Source organism: Rhinopithecus roxellana, chromosome 15, assembly GCF_007565055.1.
Source record: "Rhinopithecus roxellana isolate Shanxi Qingling chromosome 15, ASM756505v1, whole genome shotgun sequence".
NCBI lineage: Eukaryota > Metazoa > Chordata > Mammalia > Primates > Cercopithecidae > Rhinopithecus > Rhinopithecus roxellana.
Window position 1 is genome coordinate 130358852 of NC_044563.1, and position 14153 is coordinate 130373004.

General features: G+C 43.1%; 1 protein-coding gene across 1 annotated transcript in view; it reads right to left on the reverse strand.

The window, feature by feature from the left end:
* The window catches only part of DDX10 (DEAD-box helicase 10), a 283829-nt gene extending 271055 nt beyond the window's left edge, over positions 1 to 12774 (reverse strand). The window contains exons 1-3 of the mRNA XM_010371338.2: positions 12469 to 12774; positions 2833 to 2893; positions 645 to 775 (exon numbers count right to left, since the gene is read on the reverse strand). Of these exons, the coding sequence (XP_010369640.1) occupies positions 645 to 775; positions 2833 to 2893; positions 12469 to 12654 (378 nt within the window). The 5' untranslated portion in view covers positions 12655 to 12774. The remainder of the gene's footprint in view (positions 1 to 644; positions 776 to 2832; positions 2894 to 12468) is intronic.
* Positions 12775 to 14153: the final 1379 nt, after the last annotated feature.

Below are 14153 nucleotides of genomic sequence, written 5' to 3' on the forward strand. Positions count from 1 at the left end.
ACTTTTTCTTTAAAGGGGACAAAACACACTAGGATTTAAGAGAAAAGTGGTTTTTGCAATATTTGGAACAAAAACTAAAATGAGATTTTTCTGGGTCATTTTATAGGAATGAAAGATTAAGAGACCAACATAACAAAGATGGAAGTGAATGCCTAAAAAGCTCTACTGTTTTGCTGCCATAAAAGACCGATAGCAATGTCCCAGAAAATTCTGAACAAATGCCTAAAGCTCCTTAAACTGAGCATACTTTAGCTTTATCCTAAACAAGGTGGCAAGTATAAATGCCACTGGCAGGCTCACAACAGTGAGAGCAGAAACTGTCTTCCAATAGTCCTACTGCAGCGCAGAACCACTCTAACCTGCCATACTGGAGCACCCCACTTCCATCAAGAATGTAATGACTTGTCAAAGCACAATAGTTCATTCATTAAGTTACTGAGTGCCTGCTACATGCAAGGCACTGTGCTAGGACCTGGGGAAAATGGTGAGAACAAGACACACGTGGCTCCTGTTTGATGAAGCTTGCATTCTAGCCAATCTATTATGAAATCTAACATACAAATCTCTTTATATAATTCGCATCTGGGCACAGAATGTTATAAAATTGTATAACAGACAGTCTAACCCAATGACAATGTACTTACTGGAACAAGGAAAGCCAAAGTCTTGCCAGATCCAGTTTTGGCTGCTCCAAGTACATCTTTACCTTGCAAAGCCAATCCAATGGTCTGTTTCTGTATCTCAGTTACCAAACGGTACTGAGCTTCTTGCAAACCTGGCAACATGGAGGGAAGGATTATACTTTAGAAAATCCCTGCAGGATGGTGTTATAGGCTAAATGAGTTGTGTCCCCCAAAATTCCTATGTTGAAGCCCTAATGCCCCATACCTCAGAACATGACTATATTTGGAGACAGGGCCTTTAAAGAGGTGATTAAGTTAGAGTCCCATAGGGGTGGACTCTGATCCAATACAAACGGTGTCTTTATGAGAAGAAGCTTGAACAGAGACATGAAGAGTCCACATGCACAGAGGGAAAACCATGCGAAGAGGAAACAAGTTATTCTATGATACACCTATTCCACTCCTGGGTATAATCCAAAGGATATATTAATAAAACCAGTACTTTGAAAAGTATTTGTGCTCCCAAGTTCATTGCAGCATTATTCACAGAAGCCAAGATATGAAATCAACCTAAGTGTCCATGAATGAGTAAAGAAAATGTGATATATGTTACATACATACACACACACATACATACACACAGATGGAGTATGACTCAGCCTTTAAAAAGGAAATCCTGTTATTTACAACATGGATGAACCTGGAGGACTTTATGTTAACTGAACTAAACCAGGCACAGCAATAAAGATACCATATAATCTCACTTATATGTAGAATCAAAAAAAGACAAATTCATAAGAGCAGAGGGTAGAATGGTAGTTACCAGAAGCTGGGGGAAGTAAGGAGGGTGGGAAGATGTTCATCGTAAGATACAAAATTTCAGTTAGGAGGAAGAAGTTCAAGAGATCTATCGTAGGCTGGGCGTGGTAGCTCACGCCTATAATCCCAGCACTTTGGGAGGCCAAGGCAGGCAGATTGCTTAAAGCTCAGGAGTTCAAGACCAGCCTGGGCAACATGGCAAAACCCTATCTCTACAAAATATTTTTAAATATTAGCCAGGCATGGTGGCACGCGCCTGTGGTCCCAATTACTCATGAGGCTGAGGTGGGAGGATCACTTGAGCCCAGAAGGCTGAGGCTGCAGTGAGCTAAGAACACACAACTGCACTGCACCCTGGGCGACAGCGCAAGACCTTGTCTTCAAAAACAAAAAAAAGAGAGAGAGAGAGAGATTATATATCATGATATATCATGGTGGCTATAATTACAACATACTGAAAAAAGAAAATTTACTAAGTAGATTTTAAGAGTTCTAACCACAAAAGGATGAGGTAATATTAGCACATACATAATTAGCTTGATTTAGCCATTCCACATATGCATATGAAATATACATATTTCAAAGCACGTCATACACTGTGAATATATACAATTTTTTTTTTGAGACAGAGTCTCACTCTGTCGCCCAAGCTGGAGTGCGGTGGCACGAACCCGCCTCCCGGGTTCAAGCAATTCCCCTGCCTCAGCCTGTAGCTGAGATTACAGGTGCCCGCCACCACACCCAGCTAATTTTTGTACTTTTAGTAGAGATGGGTTTCACCATGTTGGCCAGGTTGGTCTCGAACTCCTGACCCTGTGATCCGCCTGCCTCGGCCTCCCAAAGTGCTGGGATTACAGGCATGAGACACCGCACCTGGCCAAATATATACAATTTTTATTTATCCAAAAATAAAAAGGCAGCAAGATGGCAGCCATCCGCAAGCCTAGGAGGCCTGGAACAAATCCTTCCCTTATTTTGTCTTAAGAGGAAACCAATGCTGCCAACACCTTGATCCCAAACTTCCAACTTCCAGAACTGTGAGAAAATCAGTCTCTGTTAAGACACCCAGTCTGATACTTTGTCATCTCAGCCCTAGCAAACAGATACAAAGAGTGTCCCGTCTTGGTTTGTTCCCTTGTTTATTTTAACTAACACAATTAGATTTCATTTTATTCAGAGGCTGCTGGAATCTTGTTTTTCTTTTCATCGGTCCAGAAAGAAAGAGAATAACATACTGTTAAAACTTGAAAATTGCTTATTTTCATTGGTTTTCATGGTATGAAAATTTGCCAAAATAAGATTTTTCAGGTTAAACTCTCTAAATCTTCTCCCATTTATCAAAAATGCCAAGAAATCCAATAACACATCCCACTGATCACCATATACCTACCTTTCAATGTTTTTTTGGACAAGGGAAAATCCGAAAATCTTGTAATTTCATTTACATTTATCTGGAAAAAAAAGAAAAAGGAATCTGGGTAATTCATTTGTTTCATAACACAGCCATTTTTTCTCCACATTGTACTGCCTAGCTCATCCTTGGTAATGCAGGGTTGAATTCAATCATCACTTCTAATTACAAGCCATCATTAGTTCTGAAAGGAAATATGAGCTGAAGAGGCTATCCCTGAATCAAATATACATTTGTAAGCATTTCAATTGGTAAGGAAAAAAAAGTCACCCAATACACACAGACGCACACACAGCACACATATTACTATCCAACCTCCAAAATGTTTAACATAGTAAAGCATCAACCACATCAATTTTGGGAAGAAAATATACTTCCTATCATCCTTCAAGGGATATCAATTTAAGAAATAAAGACAAAATTACTACAAACCACAGATCACAATGAAAATAGTTCTATACACACAATTTGGAAAAAAGAGTGAAATAAGTTGGAGAAATATTTCTTGTTAGCACAATCCTTTCAAAGTTTTAACCATAAATCAGTGGCCTATAAAATCCAACCTGATAACTATTCATTTTGAGGTTACTGAAGGAGTATTATTTTAAAATAATCGGGGGAAATGTAATGCTTTGAAGCCACAATAAGTAACATTTTGCTCTCTAACTTTACATTATTCAAATATTCATTACTGACATTCTTTTTTTTTTTTTTTTGAGACGGAGTCTCGCTCTGTCGCCCAGGCTGGAGTGCAGTGGCCGGATCTCAGCTCACTGCAAGCTCCGCCTCCCGGGTTTACGCCATTCTCCTGCCTCAGCCTCCCGAGTAGCCGGGACTACAGGCGCCCGCCACCTCACCCGGCTAATTTTTTGCATTTTTTTAGTAGAGACGGGGTTTCACCATGTTAGCCATACTGACGTTCTTCATTAGCACAAACCCAATTTTCTGAATTTCGGCTGCCCAGGAGAATTATTTCATTACAGATGCTGAAGGCAGGAACTACTGCTCATTTCTGGATATATGCTGCCAAATTATTCATGATTCGCTAAAGGAAAAAGCTGCATTTGTATGGTTACTTTATTTAAATTGCACTCTAGGCAGTAAAGGGATGACAGTTGTATTTCATTTTACAATCTACACATCTTTTCTATGATTCTTAACATAGCCCAAGCAGGGTTTACTATGTGCCCTCAAATGCTGAAAATACAAATATTAAAACATTGTCTTAATCCCTACAAATCATTTCAGATATCACTGGAAAGCAGGCAGAATCGGTGTAACAGCATTACAAGAATGGTTTACTCAAATAACATACTGTCCCAGCAAGGAACCTCAATTAGAAGATAATCTTCCAAACAAGGCATTAAAAGTAGGTGTGGTCCACCCTTGCATTCGTGGTATTGTCAGCTAAAAAACTGTTTTCAAAGGGAATGGAATGCCTACAGAAGGAGGCAGGCTGCCAACACACTCTTCAATCCCCAGCAAGAGACACAGTACAGGCAAAATGAGCTCCTCAAACAAAACATTGTACAGCACATCTGTCTTCCTAAAGTCAGTTAACCTCCTGGAGGGAATGAAACTTCTCCAGCACTCTTCCATCAAGCATTGCAATATAAACCTATACAACTTTTTTGTTTGTTTGGTTGGTTGTTTTTTTTTTTTTTTTGAGACGGAGTCTCACTCTGTCGCCCAGGCTGGAGTGCAGTAGCGCAAACTTGGCTCACTGGAAGCTCCGCCTCACGGGTTCACGCCATTCTCCTGCCTCAGCCTCCAGAGTAGCTGGGACTACAGGCGCCCGCCACCATGCCCGGCTAATTTTTTTGTATTTTTAGTACAGTCGGGGTTTCACCGTGTTAGCCAGGATGGTCTCGATCTCCTGACCTCATGATCCGCCCGCCTTGGCCTCTCAAAGTGCTGGGATTTCAGGCGCCATATTCTTTAAAAGAAGACGAAGAAAAGGAAATTTCGATTCTGCTGATGTTCTAAAATAGGGTCCAGCAAACTACAGCCTACAGGCCAAATCCAATTTGCTGCCTATTTTAGTAAGTAAAGTTTTATTGGAGCACAGCTACAATAATTCATTTACTTATTGTCTATGTAGTTGTTGCAGAGACTGCACGGACCACAAAGCCTAACACAGACTATCCAGCCCTTTACAGAAAAAGACTTTGCTGACCCTGCTCTAGATATTCTGTTACATTCCAAGGACTACAGAGCAGCCACAGCAGGAGATGGCTATGGTTCCTACAAACAAAATAACCCAGCCCCGGTGGCTCACACCTGTAATTCCAACACTTTGGGAGGCCAAGGCAGGCGGATCACCTGGGGTCAGGAGTTCAAGACCAGCCTGGCCAACATGGCAAAACCCTAAAAATATCTCTAAATTTTTAAATGTCTCTACTAAAATTACAAAAATTAGCCAGGTGCAGTAGCGCACGCCTGTAATCCCAGCTCCTTGGGAGACTGAGGCAGGAGAATCGCTTGAACCCAACAGGCAGAGGTTGCAGTGAGCAGAGACAGTGCCAGCGTACTACAGCCTGGGCCACAGAGCGAGACTCCACCTCAGAAAAATAACTATTTTCCCCTTGCCTTTATCTCTTTCTTAGGGGGAAAAAAATCACTTCCATCTCCATAATACTCATACTCAGTCTACAAATCTGTCTCACTATTCTTCTGAATTCAGGGAAGAGACATTTCAGGGATGGTCCTTATTAAAGGCTTCCCACGGCTATCAGAAAAGTTGGAAAGGGGAGAAGGAGAAAAGGGTGACATCTGACCATCCTCTTATACTTCTCACAACTCTCTAGTAATGCCTATTTCTCGCTAAAGTGAATAATGCCAGGTGAAAAAAGCATTGAAACTTCCTAGAATGCTCCACCTACTGCAGTCAAGAACAGCAAACTGCCTCAACTACACCAGACAAAATTTTGATTTAAAAAAAAAAAATCAGGATTTGAATGCAGTTTCTATACAGTACAGCTGATTAGTCTAATGAATCCCAGGTGCAAAGAGTCATCCAGCAATAGTGAAAACAGCTGCTGAACTAACACAGCTAGCTCAACATTTCTGAGCTTCAATCCCTAGTTTTCTAGCAGCCCCTCCAACACACACCACCCCTTAGAAATACACCACCCTCCCGCTGTGAGAAGTATAGTTGACTGACATCGCCAGCTGGGCCTCCTCTAGACTCACCATGAAAAAGCCATGCTTCCCCCAGGCTGCTCCTAGTCAATGGCGGGGCTCAGCAGTGCTACTGTAGGCCCGGGGATTCCTCTGATGGACAACTTTGGATCAGTGACTCCCCATCAGACTGGCTGAAGGTTTACTTGGAACTGGACTGCAGTCTGAGACTCTTCCTACCTGCTCCTCCTTCCATCCTTCTCTCCTTTCCCTCCCTCCTCCTGTTCCCTCTCCTTCAGCCTTCACAGACATTCCCCCTCCTGTGCCTGTAACCCCTAAAGCTCCAGTTCACCCAATCCCATTTTGTCATCTGCCTCTCAAAGGACCCAAGACCTAGACTCTACCAATAGTCTCCATAGTCTCCAACCTGATCTCTTACCCTCCAACCTTTACAGCTCGGATATATTCTCTATACAGAGTCCCGCCACATAGTTCCCATGGCTTCCAGATAAAGTCTTTGAGTGTGGCCTTTGTATAAAGTTCCTACTGTTACTGTAATAAATGACCACAAACAGTGGCTTAAACCAACGCAAATATATTACCTTAGAGCTCTGGAGGTCAAAAGTCCACAATGGGTTTCGCTTGGCTAAAAACAAGGTGTCAGCAGGGCTGCATTTATTTTCTGATGACTTTAGGGGAGAGTCCATTTCCCCGCCTTTTCCAGCTTCTAGAGGCTGCCCACATTCCTAGGTGGTGACCCTCTTCTGTCTTTAAAGTCAGCAACAGACTCCAAGTCTTTCTCACATCACTTCACTCTGACACTGACCCTTCTGCCTCCCTCTTCCACACCTAAGGACACCTGTGATTACATTGGGCCCACCCAATCCAGGATAATCACCCTACTTTAAGGTCAGCTGATTAGCAACCTTAATTACCCCTTACCATCTAACATATTCACAGGTGCCAGGTATTAGGATGTAACACTTTCGGAAGCCATTATACTGCCTGCTGCAGCCTCCAATGTCATCACAGTCCAACCTCCTTCTCGAACCCATCTGAAACCCACTCAGGAATGCATGCAACACTCCAAGGAGCATTTCCTCCCTCAAAGAATACCATGCATTTTCACCTCTCTGTATTTCCCCATGCTCCCTCCACCTAGAACATCCTTGCCAATCTTTTCTATCTGATGAACTCTGATTAAAAAAAAAAGCTTAGCTCCATTCTTGGCAACTGTAAACCACTGGACAGTTTGTACACTCCACAATGAAATCTGCTACGAATAAGATGCAGGGGTTGAAATCCAGCCCACATCAGCTCCCCAAGCCAGGCCTGAGGTTGCAACCACCAGGAAGAAGGGTAGCATACCCAGAGGAAGCCTGTTTTTTGTAATGCATCTGACCAGCAGGAGCTCAGTATAGGATAACTCAACCTCCCCTAATTACACCATCCTCTAACTCCACAGCACTGAGGTACATGTTACAAAGTATTATAACATTTTATACATACTAATATAACATGTGTCACACTATATCAACCCCTACATGCCCAGGTTCCCTAGGGACTTGGGCATGTATTTTTTACATGGATACTCACACCCGCCTAGACAAGCGCCTGTCAAATTGTTTCAAAAGATTTCGGAATCAAATTGTTCAGTAGTTCACCAGTGAGGCTACTGAGCACCACCGGTGTACCATGGCGATGTAGTAAGTTTTATGTACAATGCTACCACCTGAGGAGCCACATAGTGAAGGCCTGCACCTTGGTTACCTAGAGAATGATAAGCCTGCTACTCAAATAATTATATCCTAGTATTGCTAACCTTGACAATTGATTTCACACTGCATTTATTTCTCAACCAAATCTTGAGAAAATATTTCTAAAATTAAAGAAGTAAAACAGAACAATGCTTAGCAAGGGGAAAAGCTGCTCCTTCAACAGTGAAACAAATGGGACACAGTAAAGCATAGTGGTTTAAATAAATGCAACGCAGTAAGCATAGTGGTTTGCTGCATTGGTATCAGACTACCTGGGTCAGAACGCCTTTTTCACTTCCCAGCTGTTTAACCTTACACAAATCATTTAACTTTGCTGTGCCTTAAAGTTGTCTCACCTGTGTAATGGGAACAATTTCACAGGGTTATTTGTGGTGAGTATACGGAAAGCCAGCACACATAAAAGTTTGATGAATGTTCACAATTACTACTGAAACAAGAAACAAAAAAAGAATAATCCAATGCTGCCAACCAGAGCAAAGCTGCCTGGGAAAGGTCTAGTCTTACAGCAAACAACATCTAAACACTGACTGAGCACCTACTCAAGGACAAGCACTGTGCTATCAGACTCTGGGGAGTGCAAAGATGAGCATATCACTGGTTGCTGACCTTGAAAGGTTCATGGTCTAGTAGGAGAGTTTTTTTAAAAAGTTAAAGAAGTTATTGCAAAGGCGGTGCAATGTCATTCTTCTATATTCACAGACAGAAGTGAAACATTCTCCTACTAACCCTGAAGTAACTTGACATGCTGTGATGTTGTAAGTCTATGGCAAAACCTATGTGGCAAAGGACTCTCAAAAGCTGGAAATGTTCCCAAGTCAATGACCAGTAAGAAAACAAAAACCTAGATCCTATAACCACATGAAGAGGAATTCTGCTAACAACCTGTGGTGTCTGGAATTAGATCTTTCCCTGGTTATGCCTTTGATGAGAACACAGCTCAGCCAATCTTAATCTTAATTGCAGCCTTGTCAAGCTGTGAACAGAGCACCCAGCTAAACCATGCCCATACCCCTGACACACATAAACTGTGAGATAATATGTGTATGTTGTTTTAAGCCACTAAGCTTGTGATAATTCGTTACATAGTAATAGTAAACTAATTCTGAAATAATAGACACAAAATTTGGAGTAATTAATACCTCTGGGGGAAGGAGATGTAATTAATGGCATCACAGTGTGGACTTCAAAGTTGTTGTTAATATGTGCTTTCTTCTTTTTGTATCTTCATATTTTCTCTTGCAAAGAATATGTTGTTACATATTTTAAATAAAATCTTAGAGTCTCTCACTTTAATTGACCAGATTTATCCATTTATATTTATTGCAATTTCTATTATTTTAGGACCTAATATTACCATCATTTAAAAGTATTTTTTTCATTTTTTATACTTTCCTTGCATTTCTTTTCTTCATTTATACTTTCTATTGCATAAATTTAGTGTTCTTATTTTTTTTTTTTTTTTGAGACGGAGTCTCGCTCTGTCGCCCAGGCTGGAGTGCAGTGGCCGGATCTCAGCTCACTGCAAGCTCCACCTCCCGGGTTTACGCCATTCTCCTGCCTCAGCCTCCCGAGTAGCTGGGACTACAGGCGCCGCCACCTCACCCGGCTAATTTTTTGTATTTTTAGTAGAGACGGGGTTTCACCGTGTTAGCCAGGAGGGTCTCGATCTCCTGACCCTGTGATCTGCCCGTCTCGGCCTCCCAAAGTGCTGGGATTACAGGCTTGAGCCACTGCGCCCGGCCTCTATTGCATAAATTTAGTGTTCTTATTCTGTTTATATAATATTTTCTCCATTTGCTCTTATAATAGACTTAAGACCCATTTAAATTGCTTTGCCTAATTAACAAATACTATAGCATTCTGGCATATTCCTATGTACTCCCCTTGTCTATTACATTAATTTTGTCTGTAATTTTATTTTGAGTTCTAAAATTTCCCCAGAGCTGAGGGAGGAATCCAGCTGCCTATGCTGGTTTGCCATTTTGTTAGGATAAGAAACGTTTCATTGTAATATTTAGTTGTCTATTTCTTCAGCTATTTGGCAGGCACTTAATTGTTTTATCAGCCTTTAAGTGTCACGTGTATATCATAGTATTTTGTATGAATCATTTATTTCATTAATATTTTAAATAAAAAAGTATCTGGCAAAGAAAAAAAAAGTTAAACCAATCATCGCAGACAGTTGATAAATGTTGTCATAAAGGTTTCTACAAAATGCTTCAGATGCACAGTAGCCCTAACTCAGTCAGGGGAGGTGATGAAGACAGGTTTGCACTAAATCTTGGAGGAGTACCTTTCCTTAGAGTGGGCAGACGCGTCTGCTCACTGCACGCAGTAGAAACGTCAAGTAACAGGATAAGAAGCACAAGAAGCATGGACAACTCACAAAATTGCAAGCTGTTCCTTCATATATGCCTATCATGTACCGCTTGGTGTATACACATTATCTCATTTGGGCCTTACAACACTCTGGGTGGCTAATAACTTCTGTTTTTTTGAAAGAAGAAACTGAGACTTAGAGGGGTGAAGAAACCTGACTAGCCAATACCCGAAGAGAGTGAGATTTAAACCAGGTCAGTCTAACCACAAATAACTTACTCTTCAGCAGACTGAAGAGTTTTATTTCTTGTTGACACACTGAATTTGACAATTTTTCTAAAAGTAACTGTGAACCAAGGAAGGGTTCTAATCAGGAGTAAAATGATTAGATCTTCATCTTGGAAAGAATCATTCTAGCAGAAGTATAGAGGATAAATTAGAAAGGTTTAAGGCCCAGGGGCCAAATTCCATCAGCCACCTGTTTCACTAATTAAAGTTTTACTGAAAAACAACACCCATTCATTTAAGTATTTCTATGGCAGCTTTTGTATTACAAGGGCACAACTGAGTAAGTAGTTCCACCCTTATGACTACAAAGCTGAAAACATTCACTATCATTTACAGACAAAGCTTGCTGATCCCTGTTGAAAGCAAAATTTACTATAGTAATCCAGACAAGAGATGATGGGGACTGAAGACAATGCAGTAGGGATGAAGAAGCATTTGAAAAATTGAAGCAGATCACCAGTGTAATGGACTGGATACAAGAGTAGGTAAGAGGGAAGTACCTAAGACTGCTCCTAGGTTTCTAGCTCGATGGTCTGCTGAGATGGTGGAGCTAGGATAGGAGCTAAAAATGATCCCAATTTATGTCCATGTATTAACCTCTGGAAGGTATGAATGTTACCTTATATGGCAAAAGTGACTTTTCGGATGTGATTAAAGATCTTGAGATGGGGTGATTATCCTGGATTATGTGTGTAGGCCCTAAACACAATCACAAGCGTCCCTATAACAGAGGAACACAGGTAGACTGACACAGGAGAAGGCAGAGACTGGAATTATGCAGCCACAAGCCAAGGAATGCCAGCATCCACCAGAAACTACAGGAGCCAAGAAACAGAGTCTCCCCTAGAACCTCTGGAGGGGGCATGTCCCTGCTGACACCTTGATTTTGGCCCAGTAAAACTGATTTCAGATGTGTGGCCTCTGGAACTGTGATACAGTAAGTCTCTGTTGTTGTTGGGTTTTGTTGTTTTTTTGTTTGTTTTGAGACAGAGTCTCACTCATGTCACCCCAGCTGGAGTGCAATGGCGTGATCTCGGCTCACTGCAACCTCCACTTCTCGGGTTCAAGCGATTCTCTAGCCTCAGCTTCCTGAGTAGCTAGGATTACAGGCGCCTGCCACTACGCCTGGCTAATTTTTTTGTATTTTTAGTAGAGACGGGGTTTCACCATGTTGGTCAGGCTGGTCTCGAACTCCTGACCTCAAGATCTCTGTTGTTTTAAGCCACCAAGTTTGCGGTAATTTGTTACAATGGCAACTTTAATTCCAAGAATGTTCCATCTATTAAATCCCTGATTGTACTGCACTAGGAGGAGGCTGAGAAGCTGAATGATGTGGGTGAAGGCCAACAAACATGGGATTTAGAGAAAGGGAAAAAAGGAACTGACAGACCTGTGGAGCCTGGAGTTTGGGGAAGAAGTCAGGAGGTCAAAGTGATCGTTGCAGGTATACTCATCTGGGAACAAGAGCTACAATATGAGGATGATATGTGACAGAAACAGACCAGCAGTCCAGCTTTTCTAGGCCAATTCTTGGATGAAGCCTGTGGAGAAATGAGGTGGGCACAGGAAGGAGCATAGATGATGTTGAGGCATGCAGTCTGGCTTCATGGTTAAAAGCAAAGGCTGTGGGATTAGAAAGACATGGATCTAGCTTCCAGTTCCATACCACCTACTAAGCGTGAGAGATTCGGACAAGTTTCATTCCTCTTAGAACCTCAATTCTTCTACCTATTAAGTAGGATTATTAATATCCATACCGCAGATCAAGTCAAACAATTACTGTAAGCACACGGTGCTTTAAAATGCAGGTGTCATTATTACCATTATTGTCATCAGTATTATTACTATGAATATGACTGTAGCTATTACAGGATTAGTCTCCCTACCCTTAGGTACTGCAGCATTTCTATCATTTTTTTAGGAACAGTGTGGCAAGCAGACGAGTGGCCAGGACAGTGCAGAGGTTTGAGCTGTGGCACCCGGCGTGACCTCCCATTCCCGGCCGGGTCCCGGTGACAGATCCGCCGCCTCCACTCTGCAACCCCTCGCCGCAGTGACACGCCGCCCCGCTGCTGGCCGGCCCGAGCCCCCTCCCCAGCGCCGGCCTCACCTTGTCATAGTTCTGCATGAGGCGGCTGATACCCTCGCGCTCGACTTGCCATTCGGGTTTCTTCAGTTGCTTCCTCAATTGCTTCTTTTTGTTCTGCCTGTGGCTGTGTTTTTTCTTCCAGCGATTGAAGCTCCGCACCGGGTCGGGTCGGGCTCCCGAACCCGGAGAGTCGGCAGTTTTCCCCATTGCGGCGACGGGAACAGCTGGGTTCACCCCCAGACACGAGACACCTAAGGCCAGGATCGCGGAAACAGCATGGGGAAAATGCACAGAGGCGCATGCGCGAACCCAAAAGCCCGCCCCCGAGCTTTTGAAACCGGGGCAAGTGCCAACGACGTCAATGAAAAGGAGGGCTGTGGTTGGTGAATTGGCTCCTGCAGGGAGGAGCAGTCTGGGGAAACGGAGGCGGGCTGAGAGACGCCGGGAGCACGCCGGCTCTTTAAAAAGACGCATGCGCACTGTTGTTGTTACTATGGTGACGTCATACGCTGAACCTTTAAGGGGTGTTCACCCATTTACTCCAGGTTCAACTTTGCGAAGCGTTCCTGAGTGTGTGTGTACCCACATACAAACTGAATGAAAATTTTGACCATCGTTTTGCACATTTCGGGCCAACGAGTCAAAAGATTTGCCCAAAAGTAAACAGCTAATGACCTCTGATTTCCATCCACGGCGTTTGTACTTCCTCAGGAATAAAAATGAATATTCTATATTCTTCTAATGCCCCTCTAGGTTTTCCTTTTCCTATGGACCCCTCAGACTCTAGCTGCAACAGCAAGGAAACTGGAATGGAATCAAACTGAATTTACCTTAAAATGCTATTATGGAGACAAAATGATAACTAAACGTAAAGAAGTAAGTAATAGAGGCCGAGCATGGTGGCTCACACCTGTAATTCCAGCACTTTGGGAGGTCGAGATGAGTGGATCACCTGAGGTCAGGAGTTCGAGACCAGCCTGGCCAATATGGTGAAACCCCGTCTCTACTAGAAATACCAAAAAAACTAGCCGGGCGTGGTGGCGGGCGCCTGTAGTCCCAGCTACTCGGAGGCTGAGGCGGGAGAATGGCGTGAACCCGGGAGGCGGAGCCTGCAGTGAGCCGAGATCGCGTCACTGCACTCCAGCCTGGGCAACACAGCGAGACTCCGTCTCAAAAAAAAAAAAAATTAGCCAGGCATGGTGGCACACACCTATAATCCCAGCTACTCTGGAGACTGAGGCAGGAGAATCGCTTGAACCCCAGGGGCGGAGGTTATAGTGAGCCGGGATCGCCCCACTTCACTACAGCCTGGGCGAAAGAGTGAAACTCCATCAAAAAAAACATAAAGGAGGTAATAGAAAAGTTATTGCAAGTTGGCCATTTAAGTGAACTGGCTTTCAATGAATTGAGTTTTTTTGACACATTTACCTACAGCCTCCAGGAAAACACAGGATGGGGTGGGAAAGCTCAGTTGTGGCAAAGGAAATTGGAAAATTGAGTTCAAAGTTCACAGGCGGGCCGGGCGCGGTGGCTCAAGCCTGTAATCCCAGCACTTTGGGAGGCCGAGACGGGTGGATCACGAGGTCAGGAGATCGAGACCATCCTGGCTAACATGGTGAAACCCCGTCTCTACTAAAAAATACAAAAAACTAGCCGGGCGAGGTGGCGGGCGCCTGTAGTCCCAGCTACTTGGAGGCTGAGGCAGG